The sequence below is a fragment of the Anser anser genome (assembly GCF_964211835.1).
Source record: "Anser anser genome assembly, chromosome: 12".
Lineage (NCBI taxonomy): Eukaryota > Metazoa > Chordata > Aves > Anseriformes > Anatidae > Anser > Anser anser.
The window spans coordinates 7414252-7426905 of NC_139733.1; the positions used below are offsets into that span (position 1 = coordinate 7414252).

A 12654-nucleotide genomic window follows, 5' to 3' on the forward strand; every position below is an offset into this window, starting at 1 on the left:
GGTTCAATTCTCCTCTCACTTTTTCAGGTAAGACTACAGTGTACTTCTGTGGAATGTGTAGTGGCTAGTCAAAGGATGTAGCTGCAGCCTTTTGAGGGAACAATGCTTTCTTGGATTTGTTACAAAGCAATTGATTGGAGGTGATATGGTTGGAGATGCTGTTACTGCTACTGCTGTTGAATGAACAATGAGATTTGGTTTTTAAACAGCCTGACAGAAAAATATGTCTGTCATAGTCATTTAATCCATGGTGTTGGGGTTTTATTTTGAGACTTCCCAGTAGAAACTAGTCTAGCAACTGGATGTATACTCTCCTGTATATTGTATGTTTAAATAAGGAAAAGTTTATTGGGGGTCAATCTTTGGATCTTTTCAGTGATTTTTATTTCCAGCAGTGAAAGAATTGGTAGAATATTAGTTCTATCTTGCCTTAAAATGTCTGACTTACATTTACAAATAGTGGAGGTTAATTTCTGAGTCAAAGGACAGAAATATATCCAAGAAACCGTGGTTCCGAATACTGCCTTTCACCGTAGTGAAATTTGCAAATGAAAAAATTTTGGATGGTGTTTTATGTTTAACTTTGTCACAGCATTGAAATAAAATGCTATCTTGATTTTCTTCATCAAAAGTAACTATGTTTCTACTACTTGATATGTTTGAGCAGTGAAGCATATGCTGCCATATGTGGGTTATGCTTACATTGCAGTCTTTTTTTTAAGCGGATCTTGTATATATTTGTTATTGTAAGGCAAAACAAATACTTTTTCATTGACTAGCACTGTTTATAAATGTGGTTTACATAAAGTGATGAATCTAACATCAACTGCAAAAATCTGTCTTGGAGACTGCCCATCACATTTTAATAAGATGACATATTCCTTTCATGCTCACAAGCAGCCCATGTGGAGTGCAGTCCCACAGTTTGGGTTTAGCTGTGTTTTTGCTGCAGTTGAACTACACCATTCAAACTAGCTGAGTTCAGAAAAACTGTACTCTTCTGCTTCTGTGGTTCATCGTGACTCTTCAGTATTTATAAGTAAATATATTAAATAATCATATCTATTTATTAGTATGTATGAATTAACTGTGACTTGTTAATTGGCGTGTACTTTTTCACATATGTTTGGCAGCTGATTTAGAAACTGCAACAAAGTTCTCTGTTTCATTTTACAGTCTGGCCTTTATTAGCAACATGTCAATCCTGAGAGTCAAGTCATAGCTTGCGGTGTTAGAGGAGCTATAAAGTCTGGGGTGCACGTACGTGCTCCCACATGATTGTTACTTATCAGATGTAACTGTGTGACTTATCAGATTATGCTGACAATCACTGATAATAAGATTTCTTCTTATGTTCTTAGTGTTTTATGCATGCAGTAATGCGGCAGCCGTGACTGACCGGAGAGGCAAAATAGTAACCTGAAGAGACAGGTCTTATTTTTCATCTTTGCAGTTAGTTTGCCTTGCCTTAGGAGAGTAAGTTAACTTTGTTCTACCTTAGGGACTCTAGATTAATACAAATTTCTTGGTGTGGGAATGCCAGCTTAAGAAATCCCCAGCTAGCTTCTCCCCACCTTGATGCTGATCTTCTTGAGCCTGTACAAAGTTTGTGCACTTAACCGGATCAGCAATCTGCTCTGCCTGAAAAATAACCTGCTTGACGAATGAAGGTCTTGAAATAGTTTTGGTTTCAGTACATGTCAATTGTTAGTCTTGCTTTTGGTGCTACTTACAAGTTTGGATAGTGTTAGATGACATTTTTATGGAACACGGATACTTATCTTTCTTGCAGACATTGGAAACACCAGACATTCTTTCATGGAAAATCAAACAGTAGTTAAAATGAAAAATTCTGCAATCAGTGCCAAACTACTGAATCACTCAGATAATAAGGAGCAATTTTTGTTTCTGAACACAAACTTGACTGAGCACAACATTTCCTCATAGAATATCAAATATTTAGTGTTAAAATTTAACAGCCTAAAAAAATAGAACCTGGTCACCTGCAAAGAAAGGATATGCTGATTTTTTCCATTTTTCCTGTTGTTTTAACAAACAGTATGAATATTGTAGAAGTGTAAATGATAAAGTTTTCTTATATGCAACCTTTTGATAGATTCATATTGTTCAGAACCTAAAAACAGCATTTAAAGCAATATCTGTCATCAATTTCCATTGAGTTGGTAGTTGTGGTAGTTGTAAGGAAAAAGAAATATGTCCATTTAGTCTTTTGTATTCCAGAAGGGGGGGGGGGGGGGTGATAAATAAATAAGTATTCAGAGTATGTCAGCCAGACTGCAAAGATAATATAATTTGGTGTCATGCTTTCTTCTAGCATTGCTTATCAGCAAAAGTAATGTGTGTTACGTTAGAAATTCAAGGATCCAATAGAAGATGACTTTCACTCAGTTTACGATAGAAACTATTAAAAATGGAGGCAGTAAATGTGACATCTATAACGTAGTAACTGTCAACAGTTTGCACTTTTAGGTCTAATGAAGCACATGGGTCTGCAAATTGGTTGCATGCACTTTGAGCATATACTGTTTTGTAGCTGGAAAAAGTAACAGTATTTCTAGGAAGATTTCCAAACTCTGTTTGCAAGTTTTGAAACATGCAGTTTGTTATTGTGGAATAGTTGAGATGAAAGCTTTCAGAAACATTACTAATAGAAAAAAGGCTATTAGCTCACTGAAGGAGTGCATGCCCTACCATATTACTTAATCTAGCCTGTATTCTCAGATGCACGTTTTGCTCTTGGGAATTCTGTAGGAGTGTCTCATTTGTGTGCCGTTGGCACAGTAGTGGTAGCCGTCCTGCGAGGTTGGGTCTAACACTAAAGATGCTGGGACACTTCTGAAAGAGTGTGCTTTATTTGTAGTTAACCGCAGCTCTTATAGTTTTAAGACTGTTTTATCATATAATTATGGAATTATGAAATCATGGGTATTAGGTAATATGTAGGGTTTTTTTCCAAGTTGGCATTAAAAAAAAAAAAGAAAAGAAAAGAAAATTAAAGTTACTTTAATTACTCATATATATTGCTGATCTTTAGCATTCATTCTTTTCCTATTTCACCTGTAGGGGAAAACCACAAGTAAAGGTAAGAAGAAAAGGTACAAATAGAGAAACTAAATGTGTAAATGAGGAAAACCTTGCAATATATGATGTACTGTAACGGATCTAATAACTAGATCTATATTTTCTATGAAAATGAGATAACGTGATAACTAAATAACTAGATCTAATATTTTCTATGAAAATATTTTTAGGTTTTGCAGCTTTTCATACCAGTTGCACTTATGTATTTAAAAAAAAAAAAAAAGCTTGCATGTATTAAGTAACAGACACATTCTTGGCATTATTCCCTGTGCGGGTATGTGATACTCAAAAAGATGAGTCTTCTCTAGCCTTTCCTAAAAGTGGCTACTTTGACTTAAAAAAAAAAAATCAAAGGTCTTGACAGAGGCTGCGGCTGTTGGAACCTCTGTGGGCTCAGTCTTGCTTGCCACTACACGTGGAGAGCTGTGGTGTGGTAGGTGTTACAGGAGAGTTGCCAAGAAAATCAAAGAAAACCTAAGAGAAAAAAACTTGTCAATTAAGCTAAAATACCATGTAGAAACTAGCAGAGAAGTCGGAGTCGTTGGACAGATATCTTGATGTTCTATTTTTAAAGTTATTTGGTTGAAAGTACAGGAATGCATTAGTTAAGATGTTTGGTTGCCTGGATGGTTTTACACTGCTTTTTATCGTAGATAGAAATTCACTAATGATAGAAGTTACTTTTACCATTCAGCGGAAATGCTTATGTAAATTGAAAGAAAAACATATATCATAATTCCATATTAACTTGCGGTATGGAAAATGAGATCTTTTCTTTGTAGAACAATTTGTAAAGCAGAGGCTATGATTTTTTTTCTAGAACACTTGTATTACACAAAATGGTAATTTCCATTTGGTTTGCTGTCGGCAGTGTTAAATAGCTTTGACTTTGGAAAGTACATTCCTTACCAATGTAGAACATTTGTTTATTCGTTGGTTTTTAAACAAGCAAACTACATCTTTGGTAATTTGTCTGCATATGATTCAGGCTGCAACTATACTATTGTTTCTGTGTAATTATTACAATTTCTATATAAGATGTTTTACAACTAAGGTAAAAGATACATGTATCCTCACTTAAACCATGGGCTGTTCTTCGCTTAGAAGATTTACCTGAAAAATTTACCTCAGCTAAAACATAGTTAATCGATATTTCTTTCACTTGTGGCATTACCAAATAGCCTTCAAAATAAGGACACAATGTAGGTAACACAGGTCTATTTGAATCCATGCATCATCAAAAAAGAAAGAATAATTGTTTTGCATTTTCCAATGCAAAAAAAAAAGAGGTAACAAATGAAACGAGTGGCTGACAGTCTCAAAATTAAAGGAAATACTGAATGAAACATGTACAGTACAGCTGTGGTAATGTGCAAGAAAGCGTAGTAGATTTTAATGATTTATGTAGACTATAATTGGTCTAATTGAAAGAGGAAAAGTCTTGCTTCCTGAGTTTCTCTGTTATGAGAGCCAAACTTTCCTGATAAAAATGGAAGAAGAGTTCTCCCTGGTAGTGAATCAAGTTTTACTGAAGTTCAGAACCATTTTCCATTAGAAGAAAGCAAGCCATATATATATATATATGTATTTTTTTCTTTAACAAAGAGTATCAGTTTTTAAAAGGTTATGAACCATGAAATATTCAGAAGGGCTGTCTCCTCTAACTATGAAGATTTGCAAGGAACGAAAAGCATGAGACTGGAGGATAAGATGTAATGGAATAGCCAACTTTCAGGAGTTTGGAGAAATTGCTGTGAAAAAAAAAAGAAGTAAATTTTAATCCTTTTTCCTAATTTTAATCTTTTAAACATATAATTGCATAATTCACTTAGAAGATTCTTGTCTTGTTTGATAGTGTTGTTGAATATCTAATATTTCCACAGCTGTGTTCAGTATTATTCCTTTGAGAAAAGTATCTGTCTTGTGGAAAAAAATAGGTCAGCTTTTATATATTTTCCCTAGGAATGGCTATCATATGAAAAGTTCCCACAGAGAAACATGGATTTATTTTACTAATACTGCATGCAAAGCCTACATTTTTTTCCGTGTAAATGCTCATAATGCTACACACTTGAAATGAAAATTATTTTTTCTGAATTAACAGAACTGTTTCAGAGTACTTTGTAGAAGATGGTACATTAGCTGGTCTTGATAACTCTGTTTATCAGCACTACATATATACAAATAACCTAAATCAGAAGGTACAAATAACAACAATTGTTATAGTTACTAACTATGTGGATATCTGTATCCTGTACAAAGAATTAAACAAAAATGAAATTAAAATTCTACCAAACCACAGTAATCATTTACTCAGAGGCACTAAGAAATTCCTTACATAACAGCCTATTAAAGAAGACATTGTGTAGTAAATGTTTTTGAAGATGAACATTTTAAATGAAGCAAGCATTAATGCTTTTGTTTACTTTAATTCATAAATCCTTGAAAAAAATCCATGTAATGAATGGAATCGGGATGGCTTAAGAAAACTGGAAGAATTCGCTCTGGGGAATTCACTCAACTCTTCAGTGTTTGTTCACTTGTTATAGAGAGTATAGAGAAAGTGTAGCTGTTATAGGTGGCAGACTCATTGGACTGGATCTGAAGCACATGGCAAGAATGTCATTGCCTTTTAGTATTCATGGGAAACAAGAATAGCTAAACCTGTTTAAGTCCCAAACACCAGGCAGATTTTTGAGCCCAGTACAATAGTCATTGGACCTTAAGAAAAACAAGCAATGTTCAGGCATTTCCACCCAAAGCCTTGCTCCTTAATATATCCAGCACAGTTTTGTGTATTTTTACCCTTCTGTAGAAAAGAAATTGAAATTTATAAGAGGAAGCTGCAATCTGGGGAGGAGAGAATATCTGTCATTTTTCTTGAGATTAATATGGTGCTTTGCTTGGTTGTGGTGCACAACAACATTTCCTCAGACTGAAAAAATTACAATTTCTGAATATACAGCTTTGAAATTAATGCCCTAAGCAAACCTCATTACCCATAAAACTAGAACTCCCAGCTGATAGTGTGAAAATGAGTAAAAATGACTTTTTCTAGTCACAAGGACAGAGCTTAAGGGCTACAGCCTTCTGTAGTGACACATATGGATATCAAATACCCGTATGGGATATAGGTCCAATTTCACTTCTAGGTTTAGCTTGTGACTGGTGTAAAGTGATTCATATAAGCTGTGTGGACTTGAATATAACCAGCACACAGCTCCTGGACAGTGATGGGAAGTGAAGTTGTCACCAGCTCTGTAGCCCACTTCCCTGTTCAAATGAGATGCCCCTTCGTTTATATCCTGTAGTATCCTGGGAAAGTTAATTCACTGCTGGGAGCTTTTAAAATAGTCCTGTATTACTGCAAGAAACTTCACTGCAGTGCCCAGATTGCATATTGGGAAATTTTATAATCTGTGTTCACTGCAACAATTAGACAGGGCTATGTATAAAGTACATAAGAGCATAAGAACAGCTGTACTGGATTAGATCAGAGCTCATCTAGTCCAGTCTCTTGTCTTTGACAATAACCAAATATAGTTCCGTGGAGAAAGGGTTCTGGAGTTTATTATGTTCCTTTGCTTTTAGTTTCCCTGAAGCAAATTAAAGCTGCGATTTTTAAGACAGCTGTTTTGTTTAGTTTTGAGATTCACCCCAAGATAATTTGACTTTTTTTTATGCCGTTCCCTTAAGACTGATTATTTTTTGTGTGAAAAATTTGACACCATAATGCTAGCAAGTCTGTTGGCTTAGTTTTGCTTTACTAGCTGAAGTATTTCAGTATCATAAAGCGGATCATAATTTACCCTGAATTGTTTTACGGTATGATCCAAAGTGTTTTATGCAGTACTTGACTATGTAAGTTCTTTCAGATAAGCACAATGCTGTATAACGTTTTCCCAAAGGTAATTTAGTCAAGTGGTATCTGTTACGACTTGCTCATCCTGCAACGTCTGTAATGAAAGAAGTTTTTGAAATGTTATGTTTGATATTCTCTATTCACTTCTTTTACTGAAAAGAAAAAAAACAAACATCACTAAGTATTTATGGGTTTATCCAAATAGGGGGCAGGGTGTCAGTTAGCAAGGAACATGACATATGTAATGATACTTCATAGTTTGTACATTGTATCATCAGAAGAATGTATTTCCATTGAATGACCCTAGCAGTTAGAGCAAAATCGTTGAAATTACTCTTGATAACATTTAGGTGTAACTGCTTAATGCCTGAATCAGTATAAAGCTTTTAAGTATTGCGTTAATTTATTAGGAATATATATTTTCTAAAAAAAAAAGCACGTTGATGAGACGATCACTTTTTTGTGTGAAAGGGAGATCTGTTTAATACATCTTACGAGTTTTGTAATTGACGTCTTCCCTACTTTTAGATGGAAAATGTGTTCCAACATTTTTCCACAATATTTTGGGCCTCGCAACTGTACAGAAGTTGTTGACATCATTAAACCAGAGCTCTTATTTCACGTCTGCTGTTTTTCCCCCCATTTAAAATGTTTTTCAATATGCCAAAAGAAATAAAATTAAAGCCTTTTCCCTTGAAATGGAGAATTTGGGATTCAATGGTAACTAGCTATAATAGAAGGGTAGTGTTACTAAATAAGGAATACCAGCAGGGCACTCTCTTTTGTTCATTAGAAAACAGAAATGTTTGTCTTTTGAATGAGTCAAGCATATTATTATGAACTAGTCTTTTTGGATTGCCGTTTATACTTCTATCTCTTTTCAAGAAGACAGTGAGACTATTGTGCAGGGTTTCCTCCAAATGAGGTTAGGGTACACAGTTGACTGCCGTTTCTGGTCCACTGAATCTTTATGTGTCTCCTGCATGGATAAAAAGCTTTAGAAGTAAGTGTCTAATTTAAACACATGCGTTCTTTCCAAAGAACTTCACCTCTGTGGTTAGGACATTCCACAAGATGGTCGTAGTGTTATTCTGACCCCCCTCTAAGCACTGATTTGGCCTGAATGTCGGTCTTCCAAAACCTTGATAAATATTTTTAGCAATGAATAGTTGTATAAAAGTTATAATGTATGTTGATACTGCGTGCTCATTTTGCTTTTCTACACTTAAACAGAAAGAGTGACCCTTTGCATGTTGTTTCAGGCTGTAAATCCAAGGAGGCAATTCCTTGCAGCGACACTGTTAAGTGCCACCACCTCCAAACAAGCAGAGGTTTTCATGGGTTACTTTAAGGAGCTTCCAACTTCCAGAGCACCAGATATTGTCTAGCTCTGTAAATTTACAATCTACAGACTTGCTTGTTGAAAATTGCTTTGTATCGATGTCATCATAATAATTGTGTAAAATCATTTTGGTAGCATCTTCTCATATTTCTAATATTTTACTGGCTGTAATCTTGTATTCTCTGGAAAAGTACGTGTCTTAGAATATAAACATAGTATTTCAAATTAGAAAATATTTTTGGTGAGAGTTTCAACTAGTTAACATTTGTATTGCTGTAAAACAGAAAAGACCAACTGTTTATTTTGTTGCCATGATATAGGTTTTTTTAAAAGTTGCCCCTTGAGAAATGTTAAAAGTTTATTTCTTTTTGTAAAATAGCAACCAAGTTGTTGGTAGAGAAATGATGAAATCATGTTTTTCAGCTCTGATTTTTTTTTTCTTATTGAACACCAAGGTATTTTTGCAGTATGTGCAAGCATGATGCGTGTTTCAGAATCAAAATTCAGAAATGGTGTCAGCAACTCTCAATAGTGTTATGTAAAACAGAATTAGTTGGGTGAAATTCACTTTGTTGTCTTGGGCCAGTAGGAAGCTACTAGTCATGCCTGAAACTTCTTTTTGGGGCAAAGCTGAGTGATTTCTAGCTTTGACAGCAGGGGATCTCTTTATTCTTTATTGAACTGAAACAGAAAATGGGGAACAGTATGTACTGTGGGCTTTACGTTTTGGGGAATGCAGAGGTTCTAACAGCCTCAACACATGGAAGAAATAATAGCAATTTCACTTAGATACAACTGAAATTACTATTATTTTCTGTTTGTTTTTTTATTATTATTATTATTTCCTGGTTTTTTTTTTTTTTTTCAAAAGAAAGTGCTTCTACCTTATCTTAGAGGAAACATTGACTCTAATTATTACTTCAAACTCAGAAAGCTATCCAAGCTTTCAGGGTAACAACCTTATTTGTTGGACACCTTTGCAGTTTTTATCTTACCAGATGTGTATGTCCCTGTGCACAAAACAACAGCTCAGGCAGATTCTCAAAGTTCTCTTATGATTTAACCAGTGGCAAGATCCTACTCAATGTCAATGCCAACTCATTTTCTATTAATAAGGTGGTAACCACAAGATTTATTCTGTTATGGTGAAGCATTAACATCATGTTTGAGCTTATAATGGGACTTGCCTGAAGGATTTAGCAGCCCTTGTCCAAGTTGTTATGTATGATGCATGCGTTAACAATGCAAATAATGACTTAGAAATATAACAGAGTATAAAGCCCCAAATTTCCTCTTGTGCCTCAAAGCATTGTGGTTTTGGAGTTACTAATGCTGTTGAATCCTAACCTTTGCAGTTCTTGGTCTCTTACTGCCTTTATATATTACCCTCTCATAGTTTCAACATACACATTACACCCATACATTCAGATATATGTACCTTACATTTGTCTATGGCTGGGTTACTAACAGGATTTTATTCAGATTTTTGCCCTACTCCAAGCAGTTTGCTCTCTTAAATGGTAAAAAAAAAAAAATGGTTAAATGGTTAATGAGACACCTCTTTGCAGTCTTAGCAATCTGCAGCTTGTTCTCTCTTGAGTCTCTCCAGGAATACGAACTGCAGCTACATCTGCATCTGGAGAACAGGAGAAATGAGAGCACTTCTGTGCATCCACCCAAACCTGATTTTGGTTCGAAATTGTTACTTGATAAAAGATCGGCTTAACAGTTTTCTTCCTGAGTCACATTCTCAGCAGGGATTTGCATGTTTGCACACACTGAACTCCTGTGGGCAGTCATTATGCCACCTGCCCAGGAGTAATGGGAAGTCTCTCGAAGCATCTCAGCCGAGCTTCTTGTTGATCAGGTGGTGTCAACGTCTGTAAGACTTAGTAGATTTTCGAGGGATTGGTACCACTGGGGCTCAAGCAAATTATTTCAATTCCAGAAGAATATTACAAGAAGATTATTACAGGGTGTGTTTCATAGTATTTCTATAAGAGCCTTCTGAGACGAATAATACTTTAACAGAACTATATTCTATTCTTAAATGTCTATTGAAGTATATTAAATTGCAATGCAAGCCTGCAAAAATTATTTACTAAAACATATTTTAGAGAATAGACAGTAGCTGTAGGGTTATTTATTACTATTATTTTCTTGTTTGTTGAGCTGTCTTTGCATATTTTTACCCTTCTGGTAGCCAAAAGATTCTGACTTTGTTCCCATATTTTTCTTGACCAAGAATGGTCGGGTCACTTCTCTGTCTTACTGTCACAAGCTGTAAAATGGTTATAATCCTGTTTGCTTTGTTTATAAAATCCTTTGAGACTCACTCTTAAAAAGTAGAGGGATTTATTTATTTTATAATAAAGCCCATTTCACTTCCAATTTAGTGGCTGATTTCGAAGAGTGAGTGGACTTAAACAGCTTACATTTGGCATATGGAAATGTTATCAAGTTTAATTGTCCATGTATTTCTTAAGTGAGCAACCATCCCTTTGTTACATAACATCCATCGCTTGACTTGTTTCTCCTTCTTGGTCTTTTGCCTGTGCTACTGTTCTGTTCTGTCTCCAGAATGTTTTTCCTTCAGTCTCTCTGTTTCGCTGCTGTGGCATTATATTTGTACCATAACTTTACTTTGTCATGTTATGTTATCAAGTGCTTCTTGTATGAACAACTCGTCATAGTGTAACTTCAAATAAGCTTGGTACTCATTGTATTAAGTGACCGGAGGAAAGATCTTAGACAAATGACTTGCTTAGAATTCACTTTTATGATATCTTAAAAGTGAAAAAGCACATACTGGAGAAAGAAATTACCATATGACTTGTGACCAACAAAATATCCAAAGCAATCTTTTTACAACAGTCCACATAGCTTAGGATTTTTTCTTACAAGAGATACATTGTATTTTGACTCACTGCACATGAAGTACCAATGTGCCTTGCAGGTAACAGTTTATTTGAATAAGAGAGAACTTAAAGTTAGAACAAGGTAATTTTGCTTTCATCATGATTGTATAGCTTCAGAGAAAACAGAATTCAGGTGTTTGTATATACTGTCTATAGTATGTTAAAATGGGGGGGGGAGGAACCTTCACTGTTAAATGGTCGTGAGTGATGTATTTGTGCTGATTATATAGCATATTTGCTGGCAGTAGATTAGGATGTTTGGGAAATGCATCATGAAACCCTCAATTCCAGAGTGAAGGGAGCGAAGGGGAGAAAATTACAATTCAGTAGTTGGTATGTATCCCTAGAAGGTTTGTATGGTGTGCAGTTGCTTACAGCTTTTATATGCCTTTTGAAATGTCAGTCCCTATATTAAGCCATTTCATCCTTTGTTCCCACCCATTCTGAAGATTAAGCAGCATACCTATTGTACTGGAGAAAACAGAATAAATTTTTTTTCATTCCTTGCAGAATAGCCCAAGAGCAAGTGGAAAGTAATTGTGTGAAAAATAATGACTTGTCAGTTTTCTCTAGTCATTTCCTATCACAAGCCTACTCTTTCAAGAAAATACTGTAGAATTTAATAAATATGAAAGATGTTAGAATTACTTTGAATTTTAATGGAATTTATTCTTTAAAAGAAAAATATTAGGTATTTTCTTTCAAAAAAAAATTAGACCACTTTAGAAAAAGAATGTAATATTAAAACCAGAGCAGAATATTTAAAAGGCTTCTTTTCTTTGAACTCTCCAAGAGATTGAACCCCTTTCTAGGGAAACAGATCTATTCATAAATACTTATTTTGTGTGCCTAAGCAAACATTAATATCAAATGTATAACTGAAACTGCTTTATCAATATTGTCTCTACAAGGGTGACTTTTGACTATCTAGAAGCTTTCAAATAACTACTAACTGGATGTTTGAAAGTTTCAAGCAAGTCTAACTAGTCATATAAATAGGCAACATGATCCTGTTCCTGTACAGTATAAAAATCTGATTAAACTAAGGATTGTACAAGTGAATGGGACCTACCATCCTTGTTTAAAAATAAAAAAAAATAATAATAATTTATAGGCTGTTTAAAAAATCCAGGCAGAAATTATTTCCTCTAACTCATCAAATTCCATGTGTGAATACTGGGGTCATCTCTCTAAAACAAAGAGCTTAGTATTTTTTCCTTGAAATGTCAGGTGGAAGAGAAAAAAATCTGTGTAGGAAATTTCTCCAGTACCAGGTATGTTTTAAGAAATCTGATCCTTGCACTACTTGAATGTTCATAGTTTAAGGATTTTCATTTCTATCATTTTTAAAGCTAATGCTATCATTTAAAATGATAGCTTAAATTCAATTAGTTTAGATTGGAACAAGTTGAGTGTTTAGCTATATTATT

The 12654-nt window shown here is 34.7% G+C and overlaps 1 protein-coding gene across 6 annotated transcripts in view; it reads left to right on the plus strand.

The window, feature by feature from the left end:
- The window catches only part of CENPP (centromere protein P), a 138010-nt gene that overhangs the window by 80218 nt on the left and 45138 nt on the right, over positions 1-12654 (plus strand). Inside the window, exon 7 of one of the 6 annotated variants that reach the window (XM_083796594.1) lies at positions 8227-12286. The exons of the other annotated variants lie outside the window; for them this stretch is intronic. Coding sequence (XP_083652720.1) covers positions 8227-8352 — 126 coding nt within the window. The 3' untranslated portion in view covers positions 8353-12286. Of the gene's footprint in view, positions 1-8226; positions 12287-12654 lie in introns of those variants that run through there. 6 annotated transcript variants of the gene reach the window in all.